This window comes from Rhinoraja longicauda, chromosome 9, assembly GCF_053455715.1.
Source record: "Rhinoraja longicauda isolate Sanriku21f chromosome 9, sRhiLon1.1, whole genome shotgun sequence".
Classification (NCBI taxonomy): domain Eukaryota; kingdom Metazoa; phylum Chordata; class Chondrichthyes; order Rajiformes; family Arhynchobatidae; genus Rhinoraja; species Rhinoraja longicauda.
Window position 1 is genome coordinate 45,458,903 of NC_135961.1, and position 15,171 is coordinate 45,474,073.

The window sequence follows — 15,171 nt, forward strand, 5'->3', positions numbered from 1 at the left end:
AACCAGAGCTGCATATAATAGTCAAAATGTGGCTTAACCAAAGTTTTATAAAACTGCAACTTAAGTTCCCAATTTTTACAGTCATTGATTGTTGAAAGCAAATACGCCATATGCCTTCTTTACAATCCGATTTACCTGTGTTGCCACTTTCTGGGTGTTATGAACTTGCACGCCAAGATTCCACTGTGCATCAGTGGTCTCAAGGGTTGTGCACCTTACTTCGTCTTACCACACGAAGAGCTCTTCATTCTAGGTATCACCCTGGTCATTGGTAATGTCTTCGCAAGTAGAACAGTTCATCATTGCAAGGGTCCGGTTTCCAAAATGGAAAGGCATATCCAGTACCACTGCAGCTGTTCCCAATGCTCAGCCTCTTCCTGTGGTCCCACGGTTTGTGTGTTTGGTAAGCCATCAGGTGCACGTATGGGTTTTCATATTGGAATCATTGAAATGTTCTCCCAGCGAGCTTTGATCTTTCCTTTCAATCATCGAAGCACTGGTGCAGCAGCTGGAGACCATTAAGCATGTTGGCTGTTTCCATTTGCTGGTGGTTACTGAGCTTTAGCGGCAACAGCTGCGCAACATCAGGAGTGAGCAGGGCTCTGGAGATGCAGGAATGCTCTCTAACCTGGACTTGCTCAACTGTTTCCACAAAAACCTTTCGCTTTCACCAAAGGGCCGATCACAGAGAAAAAGACGTGGTACTCCTCGTTTCGAACTCAGCTCACTTCAGTGGTGCCCACAGCCCCCCAGCTGTAGGAGTAACTCAAAGCCATGGGTCTGCTTACAGTGCGATTGAAGGAGGAAAGGTTACAAACGCAAAGGAACACATTGTCCCTCTTCACCTCCTCACCTGCTTACCTGAGGCGACCTAGAGATTTAATTTCCTTCCCGCCTCTTGTTTCTTTACCAGTTTTATACATTTACCATAAACTGTGCAACTTTGTGCAGTTCTAGATCTGGACCTTTCTGCAGTCTTGCTAAGTGGTCATACCAAGACTTTGATCTACAGAGGCTGGTGTCCATCCAATGTCCTTGGATAGTGCTGGATAGTAACAGCTCTCACTTTCTTTTCTTCCTCTAGCCAGCCTGGCAGTGTTAGCCAGAATCAGGTCCTTTTCATTGGACCCTAGCTAAGATGCCTTGGTTCCAAGGACATAGGAACACCTGCAAACTGTTTAATGTAGCAGCCATCGTCATAGAGTCATAGAGTGATACAGTGTGGAAACAGGCCCTTCGGCCCAACTTGCCCACACCGGCCAACAATGTCCCAGCTGCACTAGTCCTACTTGTCTGCGCTTGGTCCATATCCCTCCAAACCTGTCCTATCCATGTACCTGGCCAACTGTTAAACGATGGGATAGTCCCAGACTCAACTACCTCTTCTGGCAGTTTGTTCCATACACCCACCACCACTCGGATTCCTATTAAATCTTTTCCCCTTCACCTTGAACCTATGTCCTCTGGTCCTCGATTCCCCTACTCTGGGCAAGAGACTCTGTGCATCTACCCGATCTATTCCACTCATGATTTTGTACACCTCTATAAGATCACCCCACATGCTCCTGCGCTCCATGGAATAGAGACCCAGCCTACTCAACCTCTCCCTATAGCTCACACCCTCTAGTCCTGGCAACATCCTCGTAAATCTTTTCTGAACCCTTTCAAGCTTGACAATATCTTTCCTATAACATGGTGCCCAGAACTGAACAGAATCTTCCAAATACGGTCTCACCAACATCTTATACGACTGCAATGTGACCTCCCACTTCTATATTCAATAATCTGACTGATGAAGGCCAAAGTGCCAAAAGCCTTTTTAACTACCTTATCTAACTGCGACTTGACCTTCAAGGAACCATGCACCTGTACTCCTAGATCCCTCTGCTCTACAACACTACCCAGAAGCCTACCATTTATTGTGTAGGTCCTGCCCTTGTTCGACGTCCCAAAATGCAACACCTCACACTTTTCTGTATTAAATTCCATCAATTATTCCTCCGCCCACCTGGCCAATCGATCCAGATCCTGCTGCAATCTTTCACAACCATCTTCACTATCTGCAAAACCACCCACTTCTGTATCATCAGCAAACTTGCTAATCTTTCCCTGTATGTTCTCATCCAAATCATTGATGTGGATGACAAACAGTAACGGGCCCAGAACCCTGAGGCACAGCACTAGTCACAGGCCTCCAGTCCGAGAAGCAACCTTCCACCATCACCTTCTGCTTCCTTCCATGGAGCCAATTTGCTATCCATTCAGCTATCTTTCCTTGGATCCCATGCGATCTAACCTTTCAGAGTAGCCTACCATGCAGAACCTTGTCGATCAGTGATCAGGTTGATTAGGATAGTTGAAGGTTGTTCTTCAGACTGGAGGCTAAGAGTAGTGGTGTGCCTCACAGATCAATGCTGGGCTCATTGTGGTACATATCAATGATTTAGATGAGAATGTAGAAGGCATGATTAGTAATTCTGCAGATGACACTAAAGTGGGTGGTATCAAAGATAGCAAAGATGGTGATCAAAAGATACAGCACTATCTTGATCAGCTGAGGAATGGTTAATGGATAATGCAGATAAGTACGAGGTATTGCGTTTTGGGAAGTCAAACTAGGGCAGAACCTTCACAGTGAAATGTACGGCCTTAGGGAATGTTGTAGAGCAGTGGGTATCTAGAAGTGCAGCAAGGGGTGTCACAGGTAGATAGGGTCAAAAAGGCTTTTGGTGCATTGGCCTTCATCAGTCAGTGTAGTGAGTATAGAGTTGGGATGTTATGTTACAGTAGTACAAGACATTGGTGAGGCTGCATTTGGAGTATTGTGTTCAGTTTTGGTCATCCTGCTATAGGAAGGATGTTAAGCAGGTAAGTGTGTAGAGAACATTTACGAGGATGGTGCCAGGACTGAGGGCCTGAGCTATAGGGAGAGGTTTGGCAGGCTAGGACTTTATTCCTTGGAGTGCAGGAGGATGATGGGTGATCTTATAAGATCATTAGGTGTGTAAGATCATGAGGTGAATAGATAGAGTGAATGCACAGTCTTTTACCTAGATTTGGGGAATCAAGAACCAGAGGAGATAGGTTTAAAGTGAGACGGGCAAGATTTAATAGGAAACTGAGGGGCAACTTTTTCATGCAGAGGGTGGTGCACATATGGAACAAGCTGCCAGAAGAGGTGGTTGAGGCAGGTACTATTACAACATTTAAAAGACATTTGGACAGATAGAAGGATAGGGAAGATTTAGAGGGATATTGGCTAAATATTTAGAGGGCGGCACGGTAGCGCAGCGGTAGAGTTGCTGCTTTACAGCGAATGCAGCGCCGGAGACTCAGGTCCTACGGGTGCTGCACTGTAAGGAGTTTGTACGTTCTCCCCGTGACCTGCGTGGGTTTTCTCCGAGATCTTCGGTTTCCTCCCACACTCCAAAGACGTACAGGTATGTAGGTTAATTGGCTGGGTAAATGTAAAAATTGTCCCTAGTGGGTGTAGGATAGTGTTAATGTACGGGGATCGCTGGGCGGCACGGACTTGGAGGGCCGAAAAGGCCTGTTTCCGGCTGTATATATATGATATGATATGATATGAAATACTGGCAACTTGGGCCGAGGGACCTATTTCCATGCTGTATGACTCTGACTTGACACAATCTCGAGTAAGTGTCCCGGAGTCTGTCAATCATCTCCCCCCTCCAATCAGGGCACACTCCTAAGGGCCTGTCCTAGTTACGCGATTTTTAAGGTGACTGCTGGCGACTGTGAAAGTCGTAGCATTTCGCCAAGATTTTCTTTTACCCTACGACAATGCCCACGACAATGCCGACTCAGGTCAATACAAGTAACTTTTTTGTGAAACTAGCACCTGGCTAAGAGATTACACCATCTTCGGAAACATCGCGAAATTCCCATGCTTACCTGACTGTCAAACTGTCGCCTCCAATCTACCTGTCAAATGTCCTGACGGTAGATAAATTGGTTAAACAAAACTCTCTTCTGGTATCTTCAAATGCCTTTTCTTAATTTAATATTACGTGCTTCTAAATGCATCTGCGACAACCTAGCAAACTCTTAGCCAGCATGCGACAGCGCCTGCAATAAGCTGGGACTTTCCATCGCCCGGTGGGGGCTTCAAAAAGTTGGGAGCCTCGATCACCTCGTGGCACCACGGGAGAAGAATGAGGAGGAGATAAGACTTTGCCTTCCATCACAGTGAGGGTATGCCTAGAGCAATCACTGTGATGGCTGTTTTATGTAAAAAATTATATCTGTGTGTCTTGTGCTTTTTAATGTTTACTGCCGGACCCTGACGTGAGAGGACGCTGGCGTTGTGTATTGGCCGCTTTTCCGTCAGGATAGTTTGTCTGTTTGTTTCTATGTTAATTGTTTTTGTAAAGCGCTTTGAGCATGTGATAAGGCGCTATATAAAATAAATGGATTATTATTATTATTATTATGATACCTGGCGACAAGCCAGCTGTCGCTTAGAAATTTCTGTCTGGAAAATCTTTCCACGACGCGCCGAGATCCGCTACAATTCATTGAAGACTTCTCATGATCATGCCCGTGACACCCTGGCGAACGTTCGGCGACAGCCTAGTCGCCGGCAGTCGCCTCAAAATCGCCTAAGTGGGACAGGCCCTTTATAGTAGGTGAATCTCACATGGATCTCTGCCTCCTCATTGCTGTCTATTGGTAAATCCAAGAATCTCTTCAGAAAATCAAATTTCTAACGTGATCTAACGTGAGATGTTGATCAGCAAGGGCGCAACCCGTCCATTATTTACAATATTTTAAGATAATATTGTTGATATTTTGGGATTCAGACTGAGAGGTTTCAAGAGTTTCTCTAGCCAGAACAAAATGCAGGTAGATAAAGTGATTGGTGTGGTTTGATTAATTGCCAGATACATTTGGGGGGCATAGCTGTTAAATCTTGATACTGTCCTGGTATTCATATTGGAATTGGTATCAGTTTATTAAGTTCCATAAACAGAGACACGGTGAAAAATGTATCTGCTATCCACGCAGATCATACCATACATGAGTACAACAGGTTGTGCAGAGAGAAAATGAACAAAGAGTGCAATATATAGTGTTACAGCTACTGTAAATGTTGCTGTACTAAATGTTGCTTTAGTACTGGTGGCTTGTTGGTGCTGCTCCATTCATCATGCCCAGAGATCTGGCAGTTCAGCTCCATCCATCCATGGGGACGTGTGGAGGGGAACAATGGCACTGGACATCTGTATACTTATCGGCTAGAATGCCCAGGATATGTGCTGCCCAACATCTCCAGCAGCCTGAGTTTGAGTCGGCGCTGCCTGTGTGGAGTTTACATGTTCTCCCTGTGAGCTGGGGGGGATTCCCCCGGGTGGTCCAGTTACCTCCAATGTACAGTTTGGCAGGCGAATCGGTCACTCTAAGCTTCCCTTAATGTGTAGGTGAGAGATAGAATCTGGGGAGGAAATGATGGTAACATGGGGAGGAATAAAATGGGTTTGCATTGGAATTAGGGTGACAGTGGGTGGTCAGTGGACTGAAGGGGCTGTTTTCATGGACACACATTCCACACACATCGCTTCTTCTTGAGATTAGCTTCTCTTGAGTTACCACCCCTCATCAACCAGCTCTGATACAAGAAGCACTTCTCTCTATTTGACCTGCGGTGTTGTCTTTGTTTCCAGGTTGTATTATGCTGGTCCTCACCCCGTGAGAGGAGTGCAGCTCATGAGAGTGGGCAAGCTGCAGCATCACCAAGGGAAGTTGAACCATGCACTGGACACACTAAAGCAGGTCAGTCACCCCCCGGGGTCCGCAGCAGGGGGGCCACCCAGCTCGCTCACTTACACCGAAGATGCATCGCACTCCGCTCAACACCAGAGTTGTTGCCCATTCTGTCGGACAGAAGAGCTTTAGCACTCGTCCTCGTGATTCTGCCTGCCCTGCTTAGAACCTTGTGCACTCTCTTTTATTTATAAGCCAAAATGGTCTGTTTTGTTTTAATTGGTAGGAGGATTAGAAGGGAATTAAGGATTTTTGTCATTGTTGCCCAGTATGTTGTTTGTAACTCCAGGTCTCAAAACTGTAGTGACAGCAGACAGCCTCGTCATATTCAACGTGTACCTAGATGACAACTGAAGGGCTGTGTCTTGCAAGGTTTGAAGGAACCTTGCAAGACACAGGATTAATTGTCTGTTTTTGGAATGGCATGGTCACAGTGGACTCTTTCTGTGCACTGCATTTCTGATCGCCATAGAAGAGGTCAGTCGGCCCATCAGCTTGTGTCCAGTCTTCAAGAAACCGGTCCAGTTTTGTTCCACACCTTGGCTTTCCCCGTAATCTTCCAAATTAGTTCTATTAAGAAACATTCCCGATAGTTGCCTGAGAGTTCGAATCAAACCTGTTTCCACCACACTCTCAGCCTGTGCATTGTAGTGCGGCATAAAGACCTGCATTTATAAAGAAGCTACTGCATTCCTTTCAGAAAACCTCTGAGATGCAAAGTAATATGCTGTCTATTTCGGTAGTGAAAGCAGGCATGCTGAGAGCCTGGGGAATGTTGATGTTTAAAGGGGCTTAGGTGTTCTTGTACACAAGTCACTGAAAGCTAACATGCAGGTGCAGCAGACCGTGAGGGAGGTAAATGGTATGCAGGTTTTACGTGTGAGAGAATGTCAGTACAATAGTGAAGATGTCTTTCTACTGTTATACAGGGCCTTCCTGAGACCACGATTGTTACAGCATTTAGAATGTTAGCATGGTTACCTAAAATAGAATACACGCTGCAGGAAGAGTGCAGCAACGATTCACCAGACTGGTTCCTGAGATGGCAGGTCTATCAAATCAGGAGAGCTTAGAAGAACGAGGGATAACTTCATTGAAATGTACAATATTCTTGGATCTCCACACAGACAGTAATCAAGTTGTTTGGACCACTGGATTGCTGTACTGCTGCAGCACTGAGCGCAATTGGGAAGTCAACAGACTAGGATCAGTTTATTCACAAAATGCTGGAGTAACTCAGCAGGTCAGGCAGCATCTCGGGAGAGAAGGAATGGGTGACGTTTCGGGTCGAGACCCTTCTTCAGTCTGAAGAAGGGTCTCGACCCGAAACGTCACCCATTCCTTCTCTCCTGAGATGCTGCCTGACCTGCTGAGTTACTCCAGCATTTTGTGAATAAATCGATTTGTACCAGCATCTGCAGTTATTTTCGTAGACTAGGATCAGTACAGATTAGATTTAAGAGGAAACTCTCAAAGGTCACGTTTAGTCACCAGGAAAGATTCAGAAGGCAAGGCTTCTTTTCCTTGGAACGGGGAATGTCAAGGACTCTGCTTCCACCATCCCTTGATGTCCGACCTAGACTTCTAAAGACTCAACCCATTTAAAGAGATAAATATTGCCTCATCACTGTCTTAAATGGTCACTCCTTTACACACTGATCTCGTGCTAGATTCTCCTAGAAAAGGAAACATCCTCTTCACAGCCATCCTCTCAAGGAACCTCAGGATCTTTTGAGAGATGAAAGAATTATCCTACTAAAAGAGGCTAGACAGTTTTGGTTTAAGCATAAAGCATGGAACATAGAAGAGTACAGCTCTGGATCAGATCCTTCTGTCAGCGGGTCCCTAGTGGGTGTAGGATAGTGTTAATGTACGGGGATCACTGGGCGGCACGGACTTGGAGGGCCGAAAAGGCCTGTTTCCGGCTGTATGTATATGATATGATGATATGATATGATATGATGTCTGTGCCGAACATGATGCCATGTTAAATTAATCCCTTGTGCCTGCTCAGGATCCATGTTCCTCTGTTGCCTATATATTTATGTGCCCATCTAATACCCTCTTAAAATGCCACCATTGCATCTGCTTCCTCCGCCACCCCTGACAACAAAATCCAGGCATCTACCACTCCGTAGAAAACACGCGTCCTGCCCACCCGCTTTAAACTTTCCCCCTCTCATCTTAAAACTATGCCCTCTGGCCTTTGACATTTCCAACCCTGGATCTTCTCTCCTGGAGATGATCTCGGGATGTGTAGGAAGGAGCTGCAGATGCTGGTTTAAACCGAAGATAGACATCAAGTGCTGGAGTAACTCAGCGGGACAGGCGGCATCTCTGGAGAGAAGGAATGGGTGCCGTTTCGGGTCGAGACCCTTCTTCAGTCTGAATCCAGCATTTTGTGTCTGCCTTCAATGATCTTTGGATTCCTTACCGTGAAAGCAGAGTGAAAATTAGTGAGTCGGAATACCTGACTGCAAAATGGATCGGAAGGAGAAATGCATCCTTTAAAATGCTGCCTACAAATTTGTGATTCCCTTGAAATTTGTCCTTAATCGAGTCACCACTAGCTGTCTGACCTTCATTATCAAATCTCAGCTCACAGCATGTAACCTGAGCCTTTGAGGGGAAGCACAGTGCTGCTCTTGCCTCAGTCACTCTCCCTTATCCTGTCAATGGGAAGATTGAATTCTGGTGTTAATTGCTCTGGATGAGACTCTGCTAAACTGAAAGTCATTAACAGCAACAAATTAGGATTTATTTCAATTGTTCTGATATTTGTGCGGTGCTACATTCTAATAGTTCAAATCCATTCTCCTTTATCGTGAGCGGAGAGAAAAAAAAAAGATATGGTGTTTAGAAATGCAGCAGGCACATTATTAGCTGTTATTCTTACTGCTGTGCATGCTAAGGTATAAATTTGCATAACATTACACGGTTCTGCAGAGCTCAGCCCTGGTAGACTGATCCGGGAGCAGATAGAGGCAATAGCTGTTGAGTCACTTATTGCTGTGGCAAGGTGGAATTTGTTCGACCCGTTCACCTTGTTCGAGGAAGGAGTCACGGTCCACGAGATGGAGGGGCGCTGGAAATGGACCGTGTTCTCAGCATCTGAATGTCCGGCTGATTTGTTCCATTTGTTCCTGCCAGGCTTTTGACATTCTGAAGGTGACCCATGGAAGGGAACATCCTCTGACTGACAACCTGAGGCAGCTCCTGGCAGACTGCGAGGCTGAACTCAGCAGCAGACTGGAGCAGATGTGAACACCGGCAATGTTCGAGTGTGTACACGTGCACCGCACATCCACACGCTCACACGCACCTGCAAGTGTGACTCTCTGGATATGTGTGCAAACGTTTGTGCTAATCTACTTGTATGCATGTACGTGCAAATACCCATATGTGTGCGTGTAAGGTATGTCTCAAGTGCCCTTAATGACAGACAACAGCAAAGAAAGAGAGAAATTGTTGTTTAAATAAAAACAGAAGATGCTGGAAATACTCAGCAGGTCAGGCAATGGTTCAGTGGTTCTTTATTTATACGTATGCTCAGCACAGTGAAAGTGTTTTGCACAACTACAAATGCACAGTCGCCACAATGTTGGCGTCGTTTAAAAAAACAAAAAGAAAAAAATACAGAAAACGCAAACGGTGCTAGATCCAGTCTACAGCATCTATGGAAAGAAAAATACTTCCAGGCTCTAATACCATTTTAAGTTATCATTCTGTCTGTCTACACATGGTCTATATGCCTCCATCCCCTGCCCGTTCTCGTGTCTCTGGAGCTTCCACCACCACTCCTGGCAGCAGATTCCAATTTTGCAATTGTGACCTTACTAAAGTTTTATCCGGTGGCAACATGACTTCCTGACTTTTATACTCAGTGTCCCAACGATGAGGGTGAGCATACCCTGCACCTTCTTTACAACTCCATCCATGTGCCTTGCCACTTTCAGAGCTTGTCCTCCCAACATGCAGCACTTCACACTTCATCTGATTATACCCTATCTGACATTTCTCAGCCCAGATTTCCAACTGATCTATAGCGTGCCGTATCCTTTGACAACCGTCCTCACTATCCACAACACAACAATTGAGTCTGAACAAGGGTCTCAACCCGAAACATCACCATTCCTTCTACCCAGGGATGCTGCCTGTCCCGCTGAATTACTCCAGCATTTTGTGTTTATCAACAATTATCATGTCATCTGCAAACGTAGTAATCAACAAGATCATTTTGATATAATACCACACCACGGAGGATGTTTGGGATTGGTACTGGTATTTTCTGTGTAACTCGGTGCATGTGACAAACCAAGACAAATAGAAGGGTCTCGACCCGAAACGTCACCCATTCCTTCTCTCCCGAGATGCTGCCTGACCTGCTGAGTTACTCCAGCATTTTGTGAATAAATCGATTTGTACCAGCATCTGCAGTTATTTTCTTATAAGACAAATATGAATACTTCTTCCATTGCAACACCACTTCTACACCAATTCCCAGCACTCACCCCCAAAGCACCTCTCCCAGGTGGGCTGGTTATCACAAGTGATATCAGGATGCTGTTGAAAAGTATAAATATATCAGAAAAATCCTGTCAGGCAGAGTGTGAACATATTTTTTATTTTGTGGTGGATTGTGACGGGGAGAAAATAGCTTTCTTTTATCTTCCTTTATTTCAGTAGCTGCATTCGAGTAAGGGAATTTTGTAACTGAATATCAATATCAAGATTTCGCCATTAGATCTCTGCAAGTGGTGGTTAGTGTACAACCATTCAGCTAAATCCTCCCATCATGACATTGGTCCAAATTAAGACTGCAACATTTTTAGAAAGTAGCAAAAATCTCATGAACGTGTAACTAATCGTGACCCAATGTGTTAGAAGGAACGGCAGATGCTGGTTTAAGCCGAAAATAGACACAAAATACTGGAGCGACTCAGCGGGACAGGCAGCATCTCTGGACAGAAGGAATGGGTGACGTTTCGAGTCGAGACCCTTCTTCAGGCTGCTAGTCTGTACCGCTGAGTTACTCCAGCATTTCGTGTCTATCGTCAGTGCAGTTCTCTCCAGGGTTGTGGCTAATATTTTTTTCTTAGGATGGAGAATAATGCGTTTTCTCTCCATTTCTGAGGTGGCTGCTGAGGCCCATGTGAAACCCATAGATTCTGTCACAGGTGGTTCAAGAGGTGTTTAATGGAGAGGGCGGGTGGCTGGTTTAGGAGCTATACACTTGGAATTCTCCAGTGCTTTAAGATGTTGCCACTGACTGTCCAAGTCTTTGAAGGCTACAAGATGGCAGAGGTCACTGCTGCCTGATAAATCATGAGCTTTTTACTGGACTTGAGGTCCTTAAACACTCCTTTCCTCCGTCAAATGCTATATAAAGTGTACTGAAGATAACGGTGAGTTTCATACATTTGTTGAGAAGTGGCTCCCCAAAAATGAGAATGTGGATGAACTTTTCCAGGACTTCCATTGACCTTTATTGTCTGATGGCAATGTAAGCGTACAAGGGTTGATAGACGCCTTTATTTTGTGAATATTTAGTGTACAACACATCCTCTCGAATGCTTGAAAGAATGAGTTAACAATGACTCCAAACACATGCATATACAAACATTACCTGTGTGTTGTAGCACAATGAGTGACACCAGAATGACCTCGGTTGTGGACTTGAGGTAACGCAGATCAAGAATTTTCCGGAATGTATAGGAAAAAAACCTGCAGATGCTGGTTTAAATCGAAGGTAGGCACAAAATGCTGGAGTAACTCAGCGGGTCAGGCAGCATCTCAGACTGAAGAAGGGTCTCGACCCAAAACGTCACCCATTCCTTCTCTCCTGAGATGCCGCCTGACCTGCTGAGTTACTCCAGCATTTTGTGTCTACCTTAAGGATTTTCCCGTGTGCCATACATCAGCTCCACTCCAGGAGAAGCCTTGTTAGAGGTGATCCCAACACTCTAGACAGGCATTCCAAGGCAGTACTGAGGCACGACCAAAGATACTAGAGGAGAAAGATGGACCACTCAACCCTAAAAAACGTAATATGTCAAGGCACCATTTTAGTAGGCAAGAACTTGCAGAAACATTTATAAAGAAAAATAACAAAAATCTGTGAATTGATAGATGAGATATATTCTGCATTTTTATGGTATCATCACACATACTGTTCCCCCAAAACACTGATTACACTGCGAGGGGCAGAGCGAACGGCAGATTTTGCTTACTAAAATGGCAGACATTACGCTCCTTTGCGTACTACACTTCAGTATGGGCGATTTCGACGAAGTGGTCCATCTTGCTCCTCTAGTATCTTTGGTCACGACTGAAGCTACACTCCAGTGGATGATGGGAGTCAAAAAAGGCAGCAGAGTCCTGGAGTAACTCAGCAGGTCAGACAGCATCACTGGAGAACATGGATAGATGATGTTTCAGGAAGATATCCTTTTTCAGAGTCTCTCTCTATCCTTTCTGGTGGCGAATTACTCCCAACGCCCTGGCCAATAATCTGTTACCACAGATACTGAAACACTAAAACAAATGACCGGATTATTATCGCATTGGTGTTTGTGGGAATGTAATATTCCTCTACATAATAATGCATTTGCAGCATTCTGGCAATCACGAGTAATAAGTTTTCACCTTCAGGTAAATGACCTTCACTTAATTCTGATGAAAGGTCACTGAGCTGAAATCTGTTTCTCTCTCTATCAATGCCGCCAGACCTGCTTTGTGTTACCAGCATTGCTTTTATATTAAATTTCCACTAATTGCAGCAATTTCTATAATATTAAAACCTATGCTTTCAGAATATATTATAAACAACACTATACATCGCATTAGCCTGACTCCTTGCTCGGAACATATTCTGTGGTGACAATGCAACCTATGGATAATACAATTTACAAAGAAGCTTTATAAAGGAGGTCAATTTAATTTAAATCTAATAGCACATAGAAGTGAGTCAAATTAATTATACACAAATAAGGTAACCTTTAGAGTACAATAGAAGCATTTTTAGAACGATGTTCTTTGCACATTAAATTGCTGATGAAATCTGAGGTCTGTTGGCCCAGGGGGATTTTCGTTTGCTTTTTTGACTCATAGTCGGTGTTTTATCACAATGGTGACATTGTGAGATGTCAGTCATGGCTCGATGGGTGAACCCTTGTCTCTGAGTCAGCAGGTTACAGGTTCACATCTGAATACTGTGATAAGCACCCAATCCCAGCTGATGCTGTGATGCAGTCAGTACAGCATGTTGCACTGTTGCAGGGGCTGTCTTTTGAATAAGGCGTTGAAACAAGGCCATGCCTGTCCACTCAGGTGGATGTAAAAAAAAATGGGCCAATGCTATTTTGGTCACTTAGCCAGCATTTTATCCCCGAATCTATCACGGTGATGATTGTGGCAGTTTCTTGATTGCTAATTGGCTAAATTGTACAGGCAGCACCTTGGCGCGGCAGTAGAGATGCTGCTTTACGTGCTGGAGACCCGGGTTTGATCTTGACTGCCTGTGCTGTCTTTACAGAGCTAGCACATTCTACCCGTGACCACGTGGGTTTTCCTTGGGTGCTCCGGTTTCCTCCTGCATTCCAAAGACATACAAATTTGTAGGTTAATTTGGCTTCGGTAAAAATTGTAAATTACCCCAAGTGTGTTGGATAGTGCTAGTGTACGGCACGGAGTCCCAGATAGTGAAGCGTTATTGCTAATGTACTGAGGGGAGACACCACCACTTGGTTGCAAACATGGAGATTCTAAAGGGCACGTTAATCGATCGTGTGGATCCCTGGAGCACATCCTGCTCTTTTTATGCTTTTACCTCTGAGGTGAGATATCTTTAACATCTCATTCGCAGGTTGCTCCTTTGTCTATGTTGTCGCTGATGCGCCAAATTGCCTGCCTCAATTCCACCTTAAATTCTTGTGGAGAGGTTCTTGGATCCATGATTTCCTGACTCAGATGCAAGATTGCATTTACTGAGCCCTGGCTCACAACACAGTGATCAGCCTTTGCTGAGAAAGTTACTAGTTGGTTTTAGAGAGGGCCCCTGAGTGCCACTGTTGCGTTAAGTGGAGAATGTGTCTAAGTGAGCTCATGTCTTTGTGGATTATTGGAGATCTTTTCCCCCTGCTTGTGGCATTCCCTGTGTGTTCCTCATCCCTCCCCTCCTCCCCACCCACATCAGCCTGCATCACCATCCGACGGGAAAAAAGTACATTTCTCAAAACTCCCCAAACTCACAATTAGCTCTTCTGCAGTACATCATCCTGAGTGCAATGTAGCCACACCAAAGCACCCACTGCAGGTGCTGGGAATAGAAGGAGCTAAATGAGCGTACGGAAAACATGTCACAACGACAAGCCTCAGTGGAGATGGAGAAACAAAACAGATGCTAGAAATCTGAAATGTAAACAGAAAATGGTGGAAACATTCAGCAGGTTAGATCACAACTGCTGAAAGGGTAAGAGTCAAGTCAAGTCGATTTTATTATCACATGTATGGTGAGGTACAGATACAATGAAAAACTTGCTTGCAGCAACGTCACAGGTACAGGTGCACATAGACTCAGCTAACACATAAAAACATAAATTATATACAAATGATACATAAATTCTGCATTTCAAAGAAAAAGACTGAATAAAACAAGATATCAGTCATGCAAAACATAATTAGAACAACAATTCCAGGGAAGTGTAAGAGGTGTATTGTAGTGTTCCATTGTGGAGGTAGGATTAGGTTCAAGAACCTGATGGTTGCAGGAAAGCAGTTGTTTCCGGTCTGGTGGTGCGTGACTTCAGACATCTGTACCTCCTGCCCAACGCTAGCAGAAGAAGGGGGCATGGCCTGGATGATGAGGATCCTGAATGATAGATGCCATCTTCTTGAGACAGCACCTCAAGCAGATGTTTTCAACGGAGGGGAGATCTGTGCCCTTGATGGGCTAGTCTGAGACCACTACTCTCTGTAGCATTTTGCGTACAAGTGCTTTGGAAATGCCATAACGGTCCACGATGCAACCACTCAGGATCTTCCTACAATGCATCTGTAGAACCCTCGTGTTGATGCTTTTTTCATTGCAAGCCAGGAAGAAAGTTTTATGTACCTTTATTCACCGAGATAAAATTAAACACAAGTAGCATGAGGAACACGGCATTGAGGCAACATTTCTCTCACTGACTTGCCTTGGGACATTCCTGCTGGGCAGCTTGAATTGTCGGAGAATAGGGATATGTTTAGTAAACATTGTTTTCAACGATGCACATCTTTTATGATTCATTTCAATCTACAGGCAAGCAGGAACCAATCAAGCTAGACTGGTGATGCCTTCAACCAGTCTGATGCACATGGCTGAATGATCACAGCATGTTAATGCAGCAC

General features: G+C 44.7%; 1 protein-coding gene across 1 annotated transcript in view; it reads left to right on the top strand.

The window, feature by feature from the left end:
* smyd3 (SET and MYND domain containing 3) overlaps nt 1-10,206 on the top strand; it is a 675,783-nt gene extending 665,577 nt beyond the window's left edge. The window contains exons 11-12 of the mRNA XM_078405373.1: nt 5,685-5,793; nt 8,935-10,206. Of these exons, the coding sequence (XP_078261499.1) occupies nt 5,685-5,793; nt 8,935-9,048 (223 nt within the window). The 3' untranslated portion in view covers nt 9,049-10,206. The remainder of the gene's footprint in view (nt 1-5,684; nt 5,794-8,934) is intronic.
* The last annotated feature ends 4,965 nt before the right edge of the window (nt 10,207-15,171 follow it).